The sequence below is a fragment of the Danio rerio genome, chromosome 18 (assembly GCF_052040795.2).
Source record: "Danio rerio strain M-AB ecotype USA chromosome 18, GRCz13ab, whole genome shotgun sequence".
NCBI lineage: Eukaryota > Metazoa > Chordata > Actinopteri > Cypriniformes > Danionidae > Danio > Danio rerio.
The window spans coordinates 5,725,209-5,750,112 of record NC_141038.1 but is presented as its reverse complement, the minus strand read 5'-3'; the positions used below and the strand labels follow the sequence as shown (position 1 = coordinate 5,750,112).

The following is a 24,904-nucleotide window of genomic DNA, read 5'->3' as shown; positions in this document are numbered from 1 at the left end:
ACTTCACCGTTGACTGTTTTGGTTTCATCCTGGACGCTTTTGACTTCCATCAAGCATCAGCAGATGGTGAGATTCTCCTGCCAGTAATTTCCTCATGCTAATCAGACGGAGATGCAATACCCTGACATGCTAATGCCCTCTTTGTTCAAATGACATCAAACATCGGGGTTCGGTACATCTTTCGGCAATTAGAGCCTTACCATAAGGAGCTAAACGCTTCTAACAGCATATATAGGTGAGATTGGCATATGCGGCGTCATTATTCATGAACGGTAAGCTTTGTTCTGTGGGTTTTTGAAGCGCTGGGTGGAAAAGAGTTCTGCCGAACAAAGCGGAGACCCTCCTTACTTTAATCTTAATTAGCAATGGCAAAGTTTTCATTTGACCGTGGAGGGATCCTGATGACTCTGTTGCATTAATGACCAGCAGAATGCTAGCTGTTTAATTATAAATAAAAAAGATCAAAATACTTTTTTTTGCATACTTTGTTTTTTAATTTATTGTTATTATTTTATTATTTAAAATTATTTATTTAACACCAGCTGCTTAACAATAAATAAGATCAAAAGACCATTTATTTGCATTATTTATTTATTTATTTATTTATTCATTTATGTATTACAAGCTGCTTAACAATAAATATGTAGATAAAACAACCAGGTTTTTGCATACTTTATTTATTTATTTATTATTTCATTATTTCATTATTTCATTATTTATTTATTTATTTATTTATTTATTTATTTACTTATTTATTTATTTATTATTTCATTATTTAAATGTATTTATTTATTTATTTATTTATTTATTTATTTATTTATTTATATAATACCAGCTACTTTTAGGAATTGAAATGACCAGGTTTTAGTATGCTTTATCTATTTATTTATTTATTTTTATTTATTTATTCATATAATGCCAGTTGCTTAACAATAAATAAGGAGAATGTTTTTTTCATACTTTATATTTATTTATTTATTTATTTATTTATTTATTACCAGCTACTTAACAATAAATAAGGAGATCAAAAGACCAGATTTTTGTATACTTTATTTATTTATTTATTTATTACTAGTTGTTTAAAAAAAGAGATCCAACGAACAGGTTTTAGCATATATTATTTATTAATTTATAATTATTATAATTATTGTCATTATTTCTATTTATTTTTATTATTATTATTATTATTATTATTATTATTATTATTATTATTTTATTTTTAATGAATCAATTAATTAATTTATTTATATAATAGTAGTTGCTTAACAATAAATGAGGAGATCAAAAGACCAGTAATGTTAATTATTTGATGAATTAATTTATTTATTTACTGTATATAATACCAGCAACTTAACAATAAACAAAGACATCAAAGAACCAGTATTTTTAATTAACATTTTACTTTTTGATACTTATTATTTTGATTTGTTATCATAACTATAGACACTTAAAATGTGCGTGTTTTATTTTTCATTTTAGGTGAAGTTTGTTTTCGTTTTATTTGTATTTTTCTAGATTTGCTGGTAATTACTTTAGTACTTCAAAGGAAAAAAAAGTGTGATTATATCTTGGTAACTAACATATAAATGCAAATTTGAATAGTTTATTAATCATTCACTTACGCAATCTAAGTAATCTTTAAATAATACCAACTATTCTTAAAGTACTAGTTTGTAAAAAATGAAAAACTCAGTTTAGTATTGAAAAATAAACCATTAAAGTATGAAAATACAATCATTAGTCAGGAATAAAGCTTGTATGGCTGTATCTCTTTATTTACTTACATCTATTAATGTTAATGCTTAACAAATAATTAACTAACTATTTGCTAATGTTTAATAAATAATTAATACAGTGTAGTTGTTATAAAGTGTTACCAAACCATGTTGTTGTAGTTTTAATTTTAGTTTTAGTCACTCGTGCAATTTCTATATTTGATTATTTACAGCTATATGTTATTATACAACACTTACGTATGGCAGGCTGGCATTTCGGTTTCTCTCCACCACTTCTTTGACCGCATCCAGGCTGCCGTAGTCCCAGCGAGAGATCTGGAAGCCCAGAGACCAGTATGGAGGGATGAAAGGCCTGCCAATCAGCTGGAGACACATAAAGCAAATGTTAAACACGCTCGACATCACAGGACTCCCTCAGGCGGATCTGCACGCTTCATCTGGGCCTATACTGTTTTACTTTTATCTTAATCAGCATTGACCAACTTTTAAGAAGTTCATAGAGGGATCCATACCTGGACTCTGTTGCAATAATGACCAGCAGAATGCTTGTAATAGCTGCTTTACAATAAATAAGGAGATCAGAAGACCATTATTTGCAAACTTTATATTTTAATAATTAATTATTATTATTACTATTATTATTATTATTATTATTATTATTATTATTATTATTATTATTATTATTATTATTATTGTTATATATTATTATTATTATTAATAATAATAATAATAATAATAATAATAATAATAATAACAATAATAATAATAATAACATTTTATTTTATTATGAACAATTGTAATTATTGTTTTTATTTCTGTTTTAGGCAAAGCTTGATTTAGTATTTATTGACCAGCAGAATGGTTGTAACAGCTAACTAACAATAAATAAAGATATCAAAAGACAATGCATAATTTAAATTTCAACTGTTTTTATTTTATTTATTACATTTTATTATGTTATAAACAATTAAAGTCATTATTTTTATTTCTGTTTAAGTTTGGTTTAAAGTTTGATTTAGTTTTTATAGACCAGCAGAATGCTTGTAACAACTAGCTGACAATAAATAAAGAGAGAGACATCAATAGACAATGTTTTGAAAAATGTATATGACATTTTTGTTTATTAAATTATTATTTTTTTATTTTATCTTAAATATTAAAAATTGTTTTAGTCCAATATTATTTTAGTTTTTATTCACCAGCAGAATGCTTGCATTATTATTATTATTATTATTATTGTTACTTATTACTTATATTATTATTACCTATTTATTTTCTTTTCGGCTTTTCAGATTATTAATCTGGGGTTGCCACAGCGGAATGAACCGCCAACTTATCCAGGATATGTTTTACACAGCGAATGCCCTGCCAGCTGCAACTCATTACAGAAATGCCAACTGACCAAGCCGGGGGCTCGAACCAGTGACCTTCTTGCTGTGAAGCAATCATGCTACCCACTTTGCCACCATGATGCCTATTATTATTAATTAATTAAATATTATTATTATTATTATTATTATTATTATTATTATTATTATTATCATAAATAATTAAAATATATTTTAGTTAAAGTTTATTTTTAATTTGTATTTTTAAATGTATTGGCAGTTACTTTAGTCACTTAAAATAATTGAGAAATGATATCTTGATAGCTATATGGGCCTACGTTTTTTACGTTAATCTTAAGTAGCATTGACAAAGTTTTGAGAAGTTCATGGAGGGATCCTGATGCCTCTTGCAATAATGACCAGCAGAATGCTTCTAACAGCTACTTAATAATAAATAAAGACACTCCAGGATCCCTATTTGTATTTAATATTTTACTTTTTAACACAAACTATTTTAAATTGTTATGATAATTATAAACGCTTAAAGTGTGCATGTTTTATTTCCATTTTAGTTCAAGTTTGACTGAGTTTTTATTCGTAGTTAATTTAGTACTTCAAAGGAAATACGAGAGTGATTATATCTTGTGATTATATCTTGGTGACTAATTGAAATAAAATATGTTTATTCTAGGCAAGGCAATCTGGCATTAAAATACAATTTACTAATGGGCTAGGCAAAAGCAGTCTTATAACATAGGGAAAAACAAGACTATTTGCTTAACACATTGGCAGATTGTTTTGATAAAACTTCACTTTGAAAAACTTTAAAAAACTTCACTTAATTTTGCCACATTATTTCTGAAAACAAGACAATATTTTAGCTTATTGATTTAAGACTTTTTAGATATTTGAACTAGAATAAAGACAACAAATCTAGCAGGGTATATACAGGCATCAGAGATTGAAATGTAATACCTTTTAGGACCCCTTTTACGACTCTTTGAATAGATTTCAAGACCTCATCACCAATTTATTTTTTCAACCAGTAACACTGTCAACATTTTAACTTGCAGTATATTTCCTAAATACTGATTGCAAGAAACTAATCCTGAACTAAAACATTGTTCGTATACTAAACAAAAATGTTAATCCAGCAGGTGGTGCCTTTACAACAGCAGGAATAACAGTGTTTCCCTGGTTACTGCAGTAAACAAAGCAGTGATGTCAAATCTAGCAGGAATGTTTTGATTATATAAACCACACAGCATCCCAAAATTTAAAGCTTAAATTCAGGAAAACTTTATATATTGATACCAAATTTAAAACCTTGTAAAATAGCATTTAAGACTTTTTAATACTTTTTAAGCCCTAACATTTCTCAAAACATTTTAAGACCCCGAGGACAACATGTCTAGGTAAGAAAAGCTTTTTTTTTCCAGTGTGCAAATCCACCCACAAGTGTTTCCACTGCGTCTATTTATATCGGTCAACAATGCTCACCTTGGTGAACTCGTCCACCACTGCCTCCGGTGTGTCTCCAACCAGGACATAAAAGTCCAAAACCCCTCCAATAGTCCGGAAGGTTACAGCAGGAGCTGGCTGGATAGTCACCTCTGCGCACACACACACACACACACACACACACACACACACACACACACACACACACACACACATAACAGACAGACATAAACAACTTAAATAGCTCTAATTTGCTAACCTTTAACAAAAGCAGCCATTATCAAATTGCACTATACATGCCGGGCACAAACGTCACATCTTATATTATTAAAGATTATGACTTACGGAAAGGTTCATGTTTGTGACTGGCAATGTAATATGGAAAAAGTAGATATTACAATGACTAAATAAATGGAGGATTTTGTGTAGCACGGCTTCTGCAGGTTTCACAAAGTCTAAGTCTTTTTAAGACCTTTTTGAGAACATTATGAATGAAATTTCAGGTTATACTGCGCTAAACACTAAGGACTTTTTCGAATGGGCCAGTTGGGTCAATGGAACAGATTCAACCCAACCCCCCTCCCAGTAAAAAAATATAGTTTACTTCTTAACCATACACTCACCGGCCATTTTATTAGGTACACCTATTCAACTGCTCATTAATAGCAACTCATGCAGAAACTCAATGCATTTAGGCAGGTCGACAAAAGTAAAGTGTTTTTTCTAGTTCTAGTAAAGTGTACCCAATAAAGTGGCCGGTAAGTATATATTAAATACTGTGTCGAATCCAGCGAACCCTAGTTGTATACATACAGTACACTTTTTTCAACATAACATTTTGAGGCAAGTGTTTTTGACCTTGCATGCATAGCCTGTTGTTGGAGACCCCCAACACCAAAATATAACCTTAGGGGCTCCATAATCAAATATTAATTTTAAGAAGGTTAATTAAACCATATTGGTCTATGTAATAATCAACTGAGTTTTGCTTAATGTTTTATTGAGATGGATTGCTGGGTAGCTTTACATGGACTTGGAAAATGATTTATAAGGCATACAAGACAAAATTTCAAGACTTAACATAAATTTCAGGATCTAAACCCTATGGACAGCCTGTATAGTTACCCATAGCATTGCTGTTCATGAGGAAAACGCCAATGGATTGACCGCTCTCATCTTCCAGACACGTAAAATAGGGGTAGTGGCCATACAGGTTGTGTGTGCCCTGAATACAAAAAAAGAGATGGTATATTGTGATGGTATATTTCAACTTTATATCAAGTTATGAAACAATTGAGAACATGTATGTCTCATGAGCTTTAAATACAAATGCCATGATAGTCAATGAGTGTGACCCAACGTGGTAATGTAATCTTAAAAGGGCTTCATGTGAAATATTTAAGGGTCAAACACAACGTCCCATTTTAGTGTCTGCACCAAATTGGATTTACAAAATATATTTTATAATATTACATAGAAATAATGATTATTAATGTTTCAGATAAGATTAGTGAATAAAGCATGTTAAAGTATGGGTAAATTATATTTAGTTGCCATTAAAAATAAATTTTAATGTAAAAATGACATCAAAATTTAAACTGCATGTGTTATATAGCAATAAATTAATAACTAAATAAGTATAAAAAAAAAATAAAATAAATAAAAATAAGTAAAAATATACATAAAATATTAAAAATTAAATAATTAATAAAAAACATAAAATAAATAATTAAAATATAAAGAAAAATCTAATTACAAAATAAAAATAAATAAATAATAAATAAGTAAAAATACAATATACATAAAAATATAAATAAGATACAAAAAATTAAATAAATAAATGAGCAAATATTTAAATTAAAAATATAAGTAAATAAATAAATAAATAGCAAATAAGTTAAAATATACATAAAATAAAAAAATAAAAATAAAAATAGAATAGAATATAAATAAAAAAAAATAAAAATAAAAATAAAGGAATGAATGAATAAATGAATAAATAAATAAATAAATAAATAAATAAATAAATAAATAAATAAATAAACTAATTAATTAATCCTTAATGTAATTAATTAAATATATATTATTATAGCACATAATATATATTATCAAATGAACATAATTCTAAAAATACCAAATACAACTTTTGGGGTTTATTAACTCTAATTACACAGAACAACTTTATAATGCCCATCTTCTGTAAATCATGGTAAAAATTCATTATATACTTGCAAATATTAGGATGTCAGACTTAAAAAGAACACATCGCCATATACACCACATAAGCTACAACCTCTATATTGAATCATTCCTATTATAACCATTATTTTTAAGTTATGAAGTTATAAATATGAGAAAATACTCATTTCTGGATCGCCGATTGTTTCTGCAGCACACAATCAGGCAATATTTTGACAATCATGCAAAGAGAAATGTTATTTATAAAAATTACACAGCTACTCCTGTCAATGCTGAAGCTCTTATTTGACAAGAAAATTATTATAATGCTTCTCCATACGACTAATGCACTATAATTAAGCTCTTCTGACATCAAGCAATGTTTGTAAGATGCTATTCTCAGACAATCTTGACATCCACAAAAGATCCCCTTAGAAAAGATCCAATGTTATTCTGAATCATTTGTTTATGAATCAGATAGAGACAGTTTTTGGCTCACTGATTCAGTAATCAGTAAATAAATGATACTTTATTTTCATTCAGATGACTACAGAATGTTGTATGATTCTTCAATGATGCTTTTCCATTGTTTTTAAAGGGTTACTGTCCCAAACCTTTAATCAGCAATGGCATTAAAATGTTTTGGGTCTTCTTTTATTTTTGGAAATAGGCAACAATACTTTGTATGAGTTAAAATGATCAATTTACTTTAAGACAAAAATATTAAAATATTAAGCAAATTTATTGTTGTAAATGAATCAGATTTTTAAAAAGTAAATACAGTCACTCGACAAAATCAGGAGCAGATTGACTGTATTCGCCATTGAACTACTGTAATAATTTAACTATAAATTGTTTTAAATTATACTGCATCAGATAATATTAAGCAATGTTTTCTATGCACAATAAAATGTTATTAAATAAATAGGGAAAATAACCATGGCAACTTTAAAGTAATAAGGTCTGGTATATTTATCTTCGGCCCACCACCCTCAATAAAGTTTGGCCCTTCATAAGAAAAATATGGTTTACCCCTGGTTTACAGCTTAAATTTTACATCTTTAAAGGTGAATTTCTAAATATTTAGATCTTTTTTGAATCCTCAGATTACGGATTTTGAAAAAGTTGTATCTTAGGCATATATTACATTAACAATATTTATATTATATACAATTATATAATAATAATCATATATATTTATGTGATGATGATAATAATAATAATAATAATAATAATAATAATAATAATAATAATAATAATAATAATAATAATAATAATCCGAAGAAGAAGAAGAAGACGAAGAAGAAGAAAAAGAAGAAGGAAACCAATAACAAGAAAATAAATAAAAAAAAATGTAAAAAGCAAAATATTGATATATTATAAAATGAATTAAAAATAACAATAAAAATAACAATAAAGAATAATAAAAATAATAAAATAAATAATAAAAATAAAAAAATTAATTATGAAAAGCAAATTATTAATAAATTATAAATAATATTATTGTAATAAATTAAAATAATAACTTAACAAAAATAAATAAATAAATACATAATAATAATAATAATAATCATAATCATAATCATAATCATAATCATAACTTTAATAGAAATAAATAAATAAATAAATAAATAATAAACAAACAAATAAATAAATTTTAAAAAGCCAAAAAATAAATTATAAAAGTTAAAAAAAAAAAAAAATATATATATATATATATATATATATATATATATATATATATATATATATATATATATATATATATATATATTACAACCTCAAAATATATTAACTTAACACAAATAATAATAATAATAATAATAATATAAAATTAATTAACAAATTAACTGATGATTGATTGACTGATTGATTGATTGATTGATTGATTGATTGATTGATTGATTGATTGATTGATTGATTGATTGATTGATTGATTGATTGATTGATTGATTGATTGATTGATTGATTGAATTCCAAACCAATATACAAATTACCAGTGAAATCTGGACCACAAAAAAACATTGACTGATTGCCCAAATGTTTTTTTGAGATCCAGATTTCACTGGTGATTTGTATATTGGTTTGGAATACTCTGAAAACATTCATATACATGATTTAAATGTTAAGACTCACGCCGTTGGGGAAAGAGTCTCTTGTGAAGATAGGCCAGGTCCTCCAGTTGGTGTCATGACGGAAGGTCTGATGGACGTGCTCTCCGAGGCCATAAATATTGTGAGAGGGGAGTTTAGCTGAGAGCTGAAGGTACTGATCAGCAAAAACCAGTGGCCCAATGGTGGTGTCAAACCTGACGCAGCAAGACAAGAAGATCTTAATGTCCCTATATATATATCAGCTGACAGGTATTATTTTATGTTAAAGAAAATGTTCACACTTTAAAGTAATGGTCCATTAGTTAATGTATTTACTAACATGAACTAATAATGAACAAAGCTTACACAGCATTAATTACTCATAGTTCAACATTCACTTATCTTATTACTTGTTATTCAATGCCAAAGTTGTGCTTGTTAACAATGGTTAATGCACTGTGAGTTATCTTGAATTAACCATGAACAACTTTATTTCCATTATCTAACGCTAACAAAGTTAAATAAATACTGTATTGTTCATTGTTTGTTCATGTAAGTAACTCCATTAACTTAAACTAACAATAACTAATGGATCATTATTTTGATTACTCTCCAGAGCAAAACTGATAGCCACAAATAGTTTGCTTGACTCAAGCACCTCTTTATCAGAAGCTCTGCTTTGAGTTTTAAAAATAACATCACAGCAGATAAGATTAGAATATTGGACACGTAAAGTCTTTATGAAATATCAATACTTGCTGAAACCTCAATGTGAGCCATGCGTTCCTATGATTAACACAATTCTTATAAGTGTTTTAAGTCATAAATGTCAGGAGATAAAAGATGAGTGTGGTTTTGCAACACAGACAATGTGGCAATAGTCATGTAAAGGGAAATACTGATGTTTACGCAATTCTTTTAATATACTGTGCAGAAGCACTTTTCAAACTAATTCAATTTAATTTGTAGAGCACTTATCACAATAATTATTCATTCACTTTCTTTTCAGCTTGGTCCCTTTATTAATCTTGAGTCGCCACAGCGGAATGAACCGCCAACTTATCCAGCACATGTTTTACAGAGCGGATGCCCTTCCAGCTGCAACCCATCTCTGGGAAACATCCATAAGCACTCATTCACACTCATACACTACAGACAATTCAGCCTACCCAATTCACCTTTACCGCATGTCTTTGGACTGTGGGGGAAACCGGAGCACAAGGAGGAAACCCACGTGAACGCGGGGAGAACATGTAAACTCCAGACAGAAACACCAACTGACCAGCCGAGGCTCAATCTAGCGACCTTCTTGCCGTGAGGCGACAGCAAAACTTCAATACAGTTGAAGTCAGAATTATTAGCCCCCCTGAATTATTAGCCCCCTGTTTATTTTTTCCTCAATTTCTGTTTAACGGAAAGATTTTTTCAACACATTTCTTAACATAATAGTTTTAATAACTCATCTCTAATAACTGATTTGTTTTATCTTTGCCCTGATGACAGTAAATAATATTTGACTAGATATTTTTTCAAGTCTTCTATACAGCTTAAAGTGACATTGAAAGGCTTAACTATGTTAACTAGGCAGGTTAGGGTATGTATTTAGGCAAGTTATTGTATAATGATGGTTTGTTCTGTAGACTATTAAAAAAATATATATCTTAAAAGTTATTGGTGGTTCATGCGGTGTGAAACACTCTGTTATGATCCATCATACAGTCTAAACAAAGCAGCGACGAAATGCTAGCCTAGATAGTCATGCAGTGTGAAGACATAAATGACACGACTACTTTGAACATCACACAGTTTGAATTCAAGACATTAATGTCTTTTTTTATCATTCCAAGTTTAAATGTCAGAGCATTCGAAAGGAATAGGGCATAGGGGGGATAACTGGCAATAGAAACTACAGCCATAGACAACCCAGGCTCATTCTGAAAACGTAGTCACGTGAACGTTTCTGGAGGCGGCGAATTCTGTAGCCGGAGGTACCTATGGCTGCAATTCATTTTTTAAGCGAATGTTATGGGGCGGTATGACGGCGTTCCTTTTCGCGCTTACCGACTGACCGCTTACCTCCGTATGGAGGGCTTTCCCGCCGCAACCAGTTTGTCCAGTTAGCTCGGCGAACTTGAGACAAAGCGAGGAGCTGACCAAGACGAAAAAATCCGGGTTTGAGTCCGGGGAAGAGCAGTTTCAGAAATCAGGTAAGACAAAAACAGAATCCAAAAAAATAAAGCGAACAAGTTCATAACAGGGTGAAAATGAGGCAAATCTAAAAACGTGGGAAAATTAGACGAGGGGTTTTCTTTTTCTGGACGGCTTGTGTAAATTGTTGGTTGGGTTTAAGTGGGTGGGTGGGTCAATCGTTAAAATTGGTTGGGTTTAAGGAAAGAGGAGGGTGGGTCAGCCCATTGGCTGGTCGCCAAGTCAATTATTTAGTCAGTCAGACAGACGATCGTTTGACAGCAGCCTCTGGTGGGTTTACGCGAGAACAGCACTCGCAAGAGACATTTGAAACCCAGGCTCGTTCTGTAAATGTAATCTCGTTGACGTTACTGGAGACCCAAAAGGTACGTATTTTTGCAGTTTTTGTTTTCGCGAATCCACGAGAGGCCGCTGTGTGCGCTTTTTCTCATCTTAAATGTCTTACCTGATTTATGGAACCGCTCTTCCCCGGACTCAAACCCAGTCAGCTCCTCTCTGTGTCTCAAGTCCGCCGAGCTAACAGAACAAACTAGTTGCGGCGGGAAAGCCCTCGACACGGAGGTAAGCAGTCAGCTAGTAAGCGCGAAAAGGATCTGTGTCACACCGCCCCGTAGCATTCGATAAAAAAATGAAATGCAGCCATACGTGCCTCCAGCTACATAATTCGCAGTCTCCAGAAACGTCCACAGGACTACTATATGTATCAGAATGAATATGGGCTGGACAATTAAGATACGAAAAAGCGCACATAGCGGCCTCTCGTGGATTAAAAAATACGTACCTTCCAGGTCTCCAGAAACGTCCCCGGGACTACAATTTCAGAATGAGCCTGGGTTGGCCATACAGGTGTAGTTGCAAGCGTAAAAGTTTGCGACGCAGTTTGCGAATGTTTGTTGGAGCGATGTATTTGGAAAATCATGGAACTATGCTTGTAACAACGAAACGTGCAATCTTAGTTGGCTAATGCTGGTTGTGGGACACGCACACCTGAAAAGTGTCTTACTTTGTATCCAAAGAACAGAAGATATCCAAAATAATATAAATTGTGTTCAATGGGGAAACAAAGTTGTTCCTTTTTACCCAGACATTTAAAACGAACATATTTTAGAGGAGTAATCACAATACTGTAAAATACAGTGAAAGCTGGATGTTTTACCCAATGTTATCATACCATCTGAATCTTATACAGGCTGCCTAGATCAAATACAATGTGTAAGAACTAAGACTCATAACTAACCTTATACCTGCCTGTCTATTTTCAAAGTAAACAAAAAACCTGGGCACAAAGGCAGACAACAACTAAAGGAAACAAACCAATTTCCATCCACAGCATGTAGACGTCGAGACTTTACAAAAAAAACCTTGTTTGCATTGCTTCAGGCTCTCTTTCTCTCTCTCCGGATTCTTTCATGCCTTTAATTTTAGTCTTCTCGCTGTTGTTGTGATTTTTCATTTAGTCAAAGAAACCCTCTGAAATGATTCCGTGCTGCATTGTTAGCAATACGCAAAGAGTCAACATATGATCTGCATTTGAAAAGCAAATGAGAGAGACGAAAAACTCGGCACTCACAGGAGTTTTTCTGGTGTTGTTCTCCAGATTTTCACTCCAAAGGGCTTCTGGACGATCTCTACTTTGTATTTTAAGGGTCCGGTGGGAGGGTTGGCAGGGGCTTTCACATTTTCATGAGGAACTTCAAACCTGGCTTGCTTTGCATCGGTGATCTGGTAAACCAAAAATACATCGCACACCATTATATACATGTTTACCCATTATATACATGACATCGTGGCTATTGAGTCAGTTCGTAAACAGACCTTAAATCGAAAGCGGTTTTCTGTCTGCATTTCACCGTGGAAGGTCAAATCCTTAATATCAGCTCCAAACAGAGATGGAGCATTCATTCTTGTCAGCTTGGCCTCGATATCTAAACAAAAACAAGCATTTTTTCACGGCATTTTAGTGAATTGTCAGCTTTACTGTACTTCCCATAGAGTACTGTACATTTATTAAAAGTTTAAAGTGAAAAAGCTACAGCTTGGAAACACTTTAGTCACAGTTCATTCAATCAACTACTGGCTTATTACCTGCGAATTATTAAAGGGCACCTACGATGAAATTCATCTTTTGTAAGCTGTTTGGACAGAACTGTGTGTAGGTATAGTATGTCCACAGTCCAACTGGGGTGATATAAAGACAATAAGGGTGCTTTCACACCTGTGAATCGATTAAGTTGTTCCGAAACAGGGATTCATAACAGTTTGACTAATTTTGCAGCTGTTGGACAACATAATGTACTTTTAAGGCTTTTTGGGGTGAGAATTTAGTTTATTTATAATGACAGTGTATATTTTAAAATATTTATAATTTCAGAGATGACATTAGCTTGTCATATTGAGCAGAGCAAAGATATTGACGGTTGAAAATCTGCCGCAAGATGGGAACAGACGTTAAGAGGATGTCGTTAAGAGGAGAAAAACTCAGCGTTTTCTTGGAGTAATTTCAAACTACACCTGATCAAATCATTTTAAAACAGGAAAGTGACGCTCTAAGTAGGGTTGGGCTGATAGATGATGCCATGGCCCGTTGCTGATAGCCGACAAACTTCACGATGCTGAGGCGGCATTGCTGTCCATCTCCCCGCCCCACATTTATATTGATATATTACTTATTATTTGCATGTCATCTTAATAGCAATAACGGTCTTTTCATGAGCAGTGGTAAATGTTACTTGTAGCTGCCACTCGCATGGCTGACAGCATCGTGAGGATTAAACGAAGGATTATACAGCACCTCTCACGCCTAAAATGTGTAGATTCAGTGGCAAACGCTGTTAACTGCAAACCCCGTCCCACAGACTTTACAGTGAACGGCTTTTGTCATTTTCATAGCTGACTTGAAGCCCCTGTAAGTCTTTTATCCACTCTTGGACAAGTGTAAATGGTGGATTAACATTCAGCACATGATCCCTATTAAGATGTGCCATTATTAGTAACTGTAGGTGTTTTCTAAAACCAAATCTGTCAGTGTTGTTTTCATTCTCTCATCTTCAGCGCTTTACATTTTCGTGGTTGTAGCTCCTGTCATCTGAAGGTAGAAGGCATTGACTGAGTGATTGACAGCTCATATTAACCAATCATTCGCTCTCAGTTAGAGCAGTGGGCCAAAAAGAAGACCACAACGGCAGTGCAAGCACTGCACTGTTTTAATCTGTTTCTGAGTGCTGCATTTGGCATTTTTAGGTGCCGTGCATAGATGTATTCTGCATACATGTCTTCTAAATCCACGCACGCGGATTTTTCAGTGAAAACAGTGAAAATGAATGTACTCCCCCAAATGCTTCCAAATATATGTTTAAGATGTATAGATAAAATCTCCGGCGCATATGCGACCAAAACGATCAAGCCCTAGAATCTTTACTTATTATTAGTTCCTCATTATAATAATAAAATAAAGAAGTTATCATCAATCACAATACAGATTACAGTGAACTCCAAACGAACTCTCGTCTCTTCCACCAGATGCGGGAAAATGACATTAGATCGACACAGATCACTCTGCCTATATTCATGCCAGATATCGTTCAGCCTTATAATCTTAAAATGTGAGCAAAATCACCTGTTTTGTCATCACTATAGACATTACGCTAGAGAATCATTCAAATACTAGCTCTAAAGTGACATTGGTAAAGTAGCAACGGTTTCTACTGTCCTGATGTCAGCTGCAGATGTGAATGAATGGCGGAAGAAAGTAGTTCCTCATAGAAAAAGGATTTGAGACTCTCTGTGTTTGATTTACTTTTTTATACACACTATTAGACAGTTAAACTGTTTTATAAACACAATATTACACTAAAAGCAGTGCAATATGGCTGTATATTGACACTGCTGGTGTACTAAACCAACCCACACCTCTCAGCAGTGCCAATACACATCCATATCACCCTGCTACTCATGTAATGATATTGCTCATATATACTATACTGTATGTGAGAAACCATAAAACCATTTTATCTCCAAACTATCCTCAGTCAAGATCATTTATGTCCGCAACACAAACATTTACATACGATTTCATAAAGAGCTTATAAGGGTTATTTCATCCATAACATTTATCATGAGCATAAGTAATAGTACTGCTGCTTCAGCAAGCCATGTTTATGCAAATGAATGTACTTTTGTTTACTACCAAAAGCTCTGGAATGTGTTTCACACCACATGTAAAAGTGACAGAAATAGTGAAGAAGAGAGAGTGTTAGCTGATTTAACCTTGCTGATTAGTGAAATCTGATATGCCAACATTAAAATAATCTCAGAATAACTGGCTCATGACAAGAGAGACTTATCTGAAGCCCAGTGATATAAACTGCATCATACTATTTTATTACAGCAAGTCTCGTTGCAGTACTCACGTGTGCTGTCAGGATTGCTTACGCGGTCCGCGGTGTAGCCGTGATTTTTGGAAAAGAAGCACCAGGGGACGTTGGTCTCATCCAGGGGGCTCCAGCAACAGGCTCTTTCCAAACATTTTTGCTGTAAGGAGACACAAGGAATGTTCAGAAAAGCATGTTGGGTGTCTGTGTGTAGTGTAGGAGATGTTCAGCGCTGTGTACCTGAGATGCACCGCCGTCGGGAAAACAGTCCACTCTGTCTGTTAGAGGAATGTCAGGACATTCTGGGACGATGTCTGGATCGGATCCTGAATCTAAAAAACATTTACATTATATTAACATTTAGTTTGGGGACAGTTAGCAGATGGACATTTTGATAAAGACTTATAAGATTCATAAGTAATTCCAAACAACAACAAACAAAGTTTTACTCTGGACAAGGTTACTTTTATTTGTTTCAAGAGTTTACACTTAGCTGATGATTGATTATAAAGTGTGTTTGACATGCTGTCCCATGTGAGAGCCCTGAGTTCTCACACATAAGATCCTCGAGTCTGGGGCTCCCTCCCATTTGCAGGGCGAGAGGGGAGTTTGAGCTTAGGCAAATCTGAAAAGTCCCCCCTTATTTAAGGCTAATGACAAATTAGATATTGTTATATAGAGATACACTGCTGGTTAAGAGCTCGACTATAGTGCAAATTTAGATTAATCAATTTACTTATGACGCAGGGAAGGAAACCAGAGGACCTGGGAGAAACCCATCTGAGCAGGCGGAGAACATGTGAACACTGCACAGAAAGGTTTACCGGCCTGTTAAAGACCTGAACCAGTGACGTTCTTGCTGTGAGGCAACAGTGCTAACCACTGGGCCACCATGCCGCCCTATAAAGGAAAAGGAGGAGGAGTAGGGGTGGAAGGGGGGGATTCTTCAAGATCAAGATAACTGTAGTAAGAAACTCTGGTTATAGTTATGGTGAGTTAAGAATCTTCTCAGAGGTAAATAATGCGTTAGCTAATGCAGGACCCGCTGTGATCAATCATAAGCACATGCTCCTCTCAAAATTAGTTTATAAATAATACTAATGTACTACTAGACAACAGCATGGGGAAATATATTATAATATTACAAATAATGTATGAAAAAACATACAATTATGCTCATAAAGGATGCACTAACTTAATAAATGTGCAGTAAACTACACTGTAAATAATCATGACAAAAAGTCATGGCAATAAATGTTTTTACGTTACTTTAACTTATTTTTGAATCAGGTTTAAACTAAATTTAATACATAATTTAATAGTAAAACTGACTTAATATTTTTAGTCTGTTTGACTAGATGTAAGTTTAGATGACTCTAAATATTCATTTGATTCAACTGAAGAATTTAGGCAGTTACAATTTTTTTTACAGTGTGGTACAATTATTTATTATACAAGTTTAAAATAACTTCATATAGTTGTTTTTTATATATATATTTCATTTTTTTTTTAAGTCATTTATTCAATGTATATCACAGCAACTCAAAACAATGTGTGGCTAATTTGTACAACATCATTCATATGTTTTAGCACAATGAGGTTCATCCCCAAAAGATGGTTGCGTTTAGGGGCACAACTCCTTTTAAATATCATGTTTACCATACACTAATTATAGGAATTTGCACAAATTATCACTGAAATAGTTCAATTTCTTTGTGAGATCAGGCTGAATGTATTAATTTAACTCAAAGGTTGATTTTTTGCTTATTTCTCTAGCTTGTAATGTAACACTATCCCTCAGAAATCATTAAAATATGCCGTGTTGCTTTTCAAATAATTTGTTATTATTATAAATGTTAAAAACTGTGAAAAATATGAGAATTATGAGAATTTTTTCAGTATTTAAAGCAAAGGCAAACTTATTACAATAAATATATTAAAATATTAAATTATATAAAACACTGCAATAAATATATTTTCCAAAGTTTAAAAGTAAATTAAAAAAACATAATAATAATAATAATAATAATAATAATTATAATAATTATAATAATTATAATAATAATAATAAAATCATACTTGTAACCGCACAACAACAGAGTTTAAAATTAATTAACTTGAAAGGTTCTATATCTGATTTATTTAACATTGCTGTCTTTTAACCAGGGTTTCTGCAGGTTTAACAAAGTTAAATTCAATACTTTTTAAGACATTTTAAGTCCATTACGAATGAAACTTGAGGAGTTAATTTCAAATATCCTAGTTAGAAAAGATTTTCAGTTGCCCTTTCAAAAAATATAAAAAATGAATACATGTATTATTAAAACAATAATAATAATTTTGTTTGAATATTGTTATATTAATTTTCAAATATACCCATTCACAAACCCTATAACCCTTATCAAGAATAGAACAAAACATTGCTGTCAATTACTTTACTCTACAATATTAATAAAAAAATAAATGAAATAAATGTCAGGTCAGTATCCTCGGCAGTAAACTGGAAGTTTTAAGCAAATGTTACTGTAATTGAAGTAATTAAATGCTATTTTTAAATAAGAAGTTCAGTTTTATTCAGATGGATTGTTTGTTAATTATATGGGTGTTATTGGATTGGGTAGTTATACATAAATAAAGAAATATTAAGACCTGTTTAAAATTATTTAAGACCTACAACAAAGTATTTCACTAGATTTAAGACTAAATTTTAAGACTTTTTAAGACCCGTCGAACTTTTAACTGTTATAACATGACTTTCATGTTTCCCATACAACAATAACATAAAATTTATGATATTTCAAAAATACATATTACATAACCAGATAGATACTATTCTGCAATGATTGACCAGTATATGATCTCATATAGTCATATTTTAAATATTACAGAAAAACATCAGCTTTTTTATAACCTGGTATCCATCAGCCCCCTGTACTCCCAAATCAAGGTCATCTAAAAAGCATACAGACTCCCCTCAACCCAAACCAGCCGTCCTGGGCTCAATTTGTTCCCTTTAAATTTAAACAACTCGGCCAACATCAGGGTGGTAAATTGAAATAGAGAGTGACAGCTGTCATAATAAGCTTGTCTGTGTGTGCTTGAGTCCTCGTCCCCGTATATGCCACTACAGTCTGCCTCTGCTTTTCTTACTACTGGGTGTCCTTCAAAACAACCACATTCTTAATAATAAACTGGAACATCAATGACTTGCATTTCTTGCTGTCCTTGACGTGGCAGATGCTGTTTTGTGTCATTATTAAACTTTTTTTTTTTTTAATTGAAGAGCTGCTGTTCCACAGTACAAAATGTTAAACGCTAATTGTAAAAAAATGTAAAAGTGGTATAATTATATGGACACAAATTTCAGTGACATAATTTTGAATACACAAGAAGACACGATACTGATGACAAAAATTGCTATTGGTGCATTTCAATAGCCAAAAAACTACTTTAAGATTCAAGATCTCTCTCAAAGTTGTTTTTTGGCTATTGATCTTCTTTAGAAAAGATGTATATTCTGATAGCAATTAAATTACCACAAAACAATCAGGGTGGACAAAATTTTTCATACTTTACTGGAGCATCAAAGACTTGCATTTCTCGCTTACCTTGACATGGCAGATTTCATTATTAAACAATTTTTTTTAAGCTGCTGTTTCACAGGACAAAATGTTCATTGTCTGTCAATAATGCTTCTAAAAGGAAGTAGCTTGTGTCTAATATCTGTGTTAATTATTAACGAGTCTAATCTGCAAAGAATAGAAGAAAAAAAACTGCTATAAAATTTGATGTTTTTAGATCGTTTTATTGATCTAAGTTTCCTTCTTTTTTATTCTTTCCCCATACATTTTAATTTAAAACTAAATCTATTATAGTACTCTTTAAATACATTAATATCCAATTTATAAATAAATATATTTATAAATATATTTATATATATATATATATATATATATATATATATATATATATATATATATATATATATATATATATATATATATATATGTGTGTGTGTGTGTGTGTGTGTGTGTGTGTGTGTGTGTTATATATATATATATATATATATATATATATATATATATATATATATATATATATATATATGTGTGTGTGTGTATATATAATTATTTTAACCTTCTAATTGCCAGCCTGTAAGGAAAGTTAATTATTAATTTTTACAAAATATTATAATGTTTTATGATGAGATACAGATATAAAAATCTGAGATAATAAAAATACAAATTTAAAATTTAAAAAATTATAATAAATGAAATAATAATAATAAAACAAAATACAAATAGAAAAATAAATAAATAAATAAATAAAAATATTATATTTGTAAAAAAATATATATTTATTTTAAATATAATAAATAAAAACAAAATATATTTGATGCCCATTTTATTTTTGCATTCTAATGAAAACATCTATTTTTAAGAATACTTTTGTATTTAATAAAAACCATTTTGCACAATATTTCACAACTGCACGTGTGCGCCATTACCTCTGCAGGACCTTTGGTAAATTTTTAACATGGAGTGTTTTATGATCTATTTTATTTGCTGTACACATACATTTAAAATGATGTCAATAGTTTATATTTCAGCAGATGATGCTATTAACCCCCTTTATTCCATTCTATTCCTTCAATTTCTATTATTTCAAAACATTAGAATTTGATTCAATAAAAACTCCTAAGCAATAAAATATCAATCAGTAATTAAATAACAATTAAAGTAATTAAAGTAACTAGAAATAGCCAATTAGTATTACCAATTGTTCTTTTTTTAGAACCAAATGTCTTTTTGTTGCTTAATATTTGATACATGCTTGTTTGTGTCACTGCATGAGTGAGTAATGCCATGATATTTATGGTATTAATCATCACTTACCTTCTCTGATCGTCCCTGGTTCCCCAGTGGCCAGTACAACGATTAATGCGACAGCGACCACCAGCGCCAAAGCAAACAGCACCATCAGGGTCACCTCCAACCCTGAGAACCGCCGCTTGCCCATCTGATCAAAACACACACACACACACACACACACTAAGTAAACAACCATAAGCTTGCTATAATTCATCTTCCCGCACCTCTTACACAACACATGTGTCAACAACACAGACTTATTGAGAAAAGCACCCCCTATACTTTTTTGGAGAGCACGAATTATGAAGCCAGAGCTGCATCTTGCTGCATTTTGTTTTTAAAACGAATGCTACAGGGCGGTATGTCATTGCTGACAGCTTCTGTTTCTTATTGCGCTACCAGCTGACCGCTTAACCTACATGTGGATGGCTTTACTAATGCTACCAGTTTGCCCAGTGGCTCACCGCATACGTCGGTGGACTTGAGACACAGACAGGAGTTGACTGCCATGACAGGCTTCAAGTCCGGCAAAGAATGTTTCCAGAAAGAAGGTCAGACAAAACAAAAGCCAAAAAATAAAATAAACAAGTAAATAACAGGGTGGGAATGTGGTAAAATCTGAAAATGTGGTAAAAAATTAGGTGGCCGTGAGGGCTTTTTCCTGTCTGGATCGCTTCTGAAAACGCTACCTGTTAAGTTTAGGGAAATGGGTGGGTTATGTTAATCTGTGTTTTTGAAAACACTATTGGTTGGGTTTAGGGAAGGTGGTGGGTGGAGGTGTCAGTCAGTCTGTTAGTCAGTCGACAGGGGAATTACGCGAGAACAGCAGGCGTGAATGGCACTCCTGAAAGAAATCTGAGATCTGAAAAAGTGTACACAGCGGCCTCTGGTGGACTAGCGAAAATAAAATCTGCAAAAAAAACTTACCTCCTGGGAAATATTTTGTGCTCTCCAGAAATGTATACAGGAGTACATATAAATAATGACCCCTCTGTATTAACAGCCTCCTGTTATGTATGTATGTGTGTGTGTATATATATATATATATATATATATATATATATATATATATATATATATATATATATATATATATATATATATATATATACATATATATATATACATATATATATATATATATATATATATATATATATATATATATATATATATATATATATATATATATATATACATATATATATATACATATATATATATATATATATATATATATATATATATATATATATATATATATATATATATATACACATATATATGTATATACACATATATATATATACATATATATATATATATATATATATATATATATATATATATATATATATATATATATATATATATATATATATATATATATATATATATATACATATATATATATATATATATATATATATATATATATATATATATATATATATATATATATATATATACATATATATATATAAATATATATATATATATATATTTTTTTTTTTTTAAACCCAATTTCTGTTTAATGTAAAGCAGACTTTAACACCTTTCTAAACATAATATTTTTAATAACTCATTTCTAATAACTAATTTATTTTATCTTTGCCATGATGACAGTATACACTATTTGACTAGATATAGATACAAGTATTCAGCTTAAAGGGACATTTAAAGGCCTAACTAGGTTAATTAGGCAAGTTAGAGTAAGTAGGCAACTCATTGTATAACAGTGGTTTGTTCTGTAGACAACTGAAAAAGAAATAGCTTAAAGGCGCTAATAACATTGACCGTAAATGCTTAAAAAAATATAAAGTACTTTTAATCTAGCAGAAATAAAACAAATAAGACTTTCTCTAGAAGAAACATGTTATAGGAAATAATGTGGAAAACATTTCTTGCTCCGTTGAACAGAAATTGGGAAATATTTGAAAAAACTAAACATAAATTTTGACTTCGCCTGTATATTTTGGCATTTTTTGTTCATTATCAAGAGTTTTAGTTGTTCCCTATACTGCATTTGCCTTCAAGATAGAGTTAAAAGAATTGAACATCCAGCAATATCAACAGCAACTACTGTAAAAAGTCAGAAACACTGCTCATCATTTCTTTGAATTCTGTATTTCATCATTATTATTTTACTTTGTTTCTTCATTTAAAAAAAAAAAAAAAAAGAGGAACTTTATTCTGCATTAGTAACAGCTGCCAGTTGTTTTTTTAGCAAGAGAATTACAGCCAAATTATTTTTAGTCTTTTCTTGGAATTCATCATGGTATTTTTTCACTTTGAGAGTATTTAAATAATGATGATTCATTTGGACAAATTCACATGACAGAAATAAAAAGCCACATAATTTGTCTTATGGATAAAACGCTCTTGATTTAATTGCAGTCCTTCAAAATGAAATTGATTGTTTTTCATTTGCCACCGCAGCTTGTCGGGTGTAAAAAAAAAAACTTATCAAGATTAAATGTTTGCATGCATTCCTGTATGCTAAACAACTAAATATATTGTACAGTATGTATATATATATTCATTCATTCATTCATTCATTTTCTTTTTAGCTTAGTCCCTTTATCAATCTGGGGTCGCCACAGTGGAATGAACTACCAACTTATCTAAACTTAACTAAACTTAAGATATAATGAATTAAAACTAATAAAAATATTTATTCTGCTCAAGAGGAAAAAAAAGACATTCTATCAAAGGCAAAATATTTTATTGACCATGAAATAATTTAATTACCCTTGTTCCAGCTCAAATATTTATTTTATTTTGGGAAAGAAAGAAAAAAAATAAATTAAAAATATTAAATAAATAAATATTTTTACTATTATAAAAAGAAAGTAAAGTTGTACTGGACTAAACTAAATACATAATGAATTTAAAATTAATTAAAAAATGTATTCTGCTCAAGGGGAAAAAACACATTCACTCAAGGGTAAAATATTTTATAGACCATGAATTATTTAATTACTTTGTTTCAGCTTAAATGTTTATTTTGGAAAAGAAAGAACAAACAAACAAACAAACAAATAAACAAGCAAATAAACAAACAAACAAACAAACAAATAAATAAATAAATAAATAAATAAATAAATAAATAAATAAATAAATAAATAAACAAATAAATAAATAAATAGATAAATAAATAAATAAATATTTTTACTACTATAAAATCAAAGCAAAGTTGTACTTTTGACTAAACTAAATACATAATTAATTTAAAATTATTAAAAAATTTTATTCTGTTTGAGAGGAGAAAAAAGACATTTACTTTTTTAAGGTGAAATATATATATTTTTTTATAGACCATGGATTAATTTAATAACTTAAGCCTTTAATCAGCTTAAGCCTTTAACTACCCCATCAAGAAAGAAATATTTAGATTGCATTTCTTAATTCCTAATGTTGGTAGTTAACACACAATGCATTTTTTTTCAACACATCATTTCTAAAATATCAGCCTCTGCCAAATGGTTTATATGTCGGTTTATGGTAAAGTACCGGCAATAAATCAATATACTATGAAAAATCTGAAATTATTAAGTGTAAGATCAGTTTACTTGAACATATAATCAAAATAAAAAATTTGAATACTATATCCCCTTTTTAAAGTATACCATACAATAGTTCAGATTCTCATTTAACACGTTTTCTTGGTTTTTTTATTATTTATTTATTTTTTTTACAATAAAACCAAAATCAAGTGTAGTAGTGCAACAGGATTTTTGCTTGATTTTTTTTTATAACCAACAATACCATGTGTAAGCCATTATTTAAAAAGGTCGTTCTTTAAATGACTTTAACAGTCATTATTTAAAACAGTAAAAACATGGTCAACCATTTGGTAGAGGAGCAGATGGTTAATGTTTATTTTGAGAAAGAGTAAATAAGCAAATATGTTTTACTACTATAAACTCAAAGTAAAGTTGCACTTTAGACTAAACTAATACATGTAAAGTAGTTTTACTTGTCCAGTGCATGTCAGAATAACAAAAATCACCTTTAATTAATTTATTTAATATATATATACACATTAGTCCTACCTTCACTGTTGTTTTATGCAAGCTCACAGTTGTTAATTCCTTCCCTTTTCAGTTGTGTGTGCAGATGAAGGAAGCACACTGAGATAGAGCAGAGCTGGACCATCTGTTTTATGCAATAAAAACATGAACACCCTGAGTGGGAGTGTTTGGGTTTTACAGTTTTACAACCAGAACTTCACCACGCAGCATGATAGGTTTTAACCAAAGGTCACTTACTGCAGATATGAGGAAGTGTGCAGAGAGAGAAGCGTCTTAATGTCCATTCAGGAATCATTCACAGAGCACAGCTTACACAGATGTTTGTTCATGCACACTATGACGAAGCATTTCTTCCTTGTTTATGATGCATGCATGTCCTTATCAACCCGGAATGACATTAATATCTACGTTATCCTAGCAATGTCTATCATTACATTTTTTTTTCAATCCCCAATGCTGAATTTAGCTGTCAAATGAGTGAGCTCTTGCAGGAAGTCTGTGTTGAATCAAAATCATTTTGCAAGACATTGTTTCGTTCCAAAAATGTTGCATGAACTCGTTCAAAATGTTTCAAAGAGGCAATTAGACAAGACGGGTTTCATGAGACGGTGGGATTTAAGCTGGA

The 24,904-nt window shown here is 31.0% G+C and overlaps 1 protein-coding gene across 1 annotated transcript in view; it reads right to left on the bottom strand.

The window, feature by feature from the left end:
• The window catches only part of si (sucrase-isomaltase), a 135,362-nt gene extending 110,979 nt beyond the window's left edge, over positions 1-24,383 (bottom strand). Inside the window, exons 1-10 of the mRNA XM_087292769.1 lie at positions 24,301-24,383; positions 20,270-20,393; positions 15,615-15,706; positions 15,414-15,534; positions 12,820-12,929; positions 12,575-12,726; positions 8,840-9,011; positions 5,651-5,750; positions 4,565-4,677; positions 1,974-2,099 (exon numbers count right to left, since the gene is read on the bottom strand). Coding sequence (XP_087148895.1) covers positions 1,974-2,099; positions 4,565-4,677; positions 5,651-5,750; positions 8,840-9,011; positions 12,575-12,726; positions 12,820-12,929; positions 15,414-15,534; positions 15,615-15,706; positions 20,270-20,393 — 1,110 coding nt within the window. The 5' untranslated portion in view covers positions 24,301-24,383. The remainder of the gene's footprint in view (positions 1-1,973; positions 2,100-4,564; positions 4,678-5,650; positions 5,751-8,839; positions 9,012-12,574; positions 12,727-12,819; positions 12,930-15,413; positions 15,535-15,614; positions 15,707-20,269; positions 20,394-24,300) is intronic.
• Between the last annotated feature and the right edge of the window lie 521 nt (positions 24,384-24,904).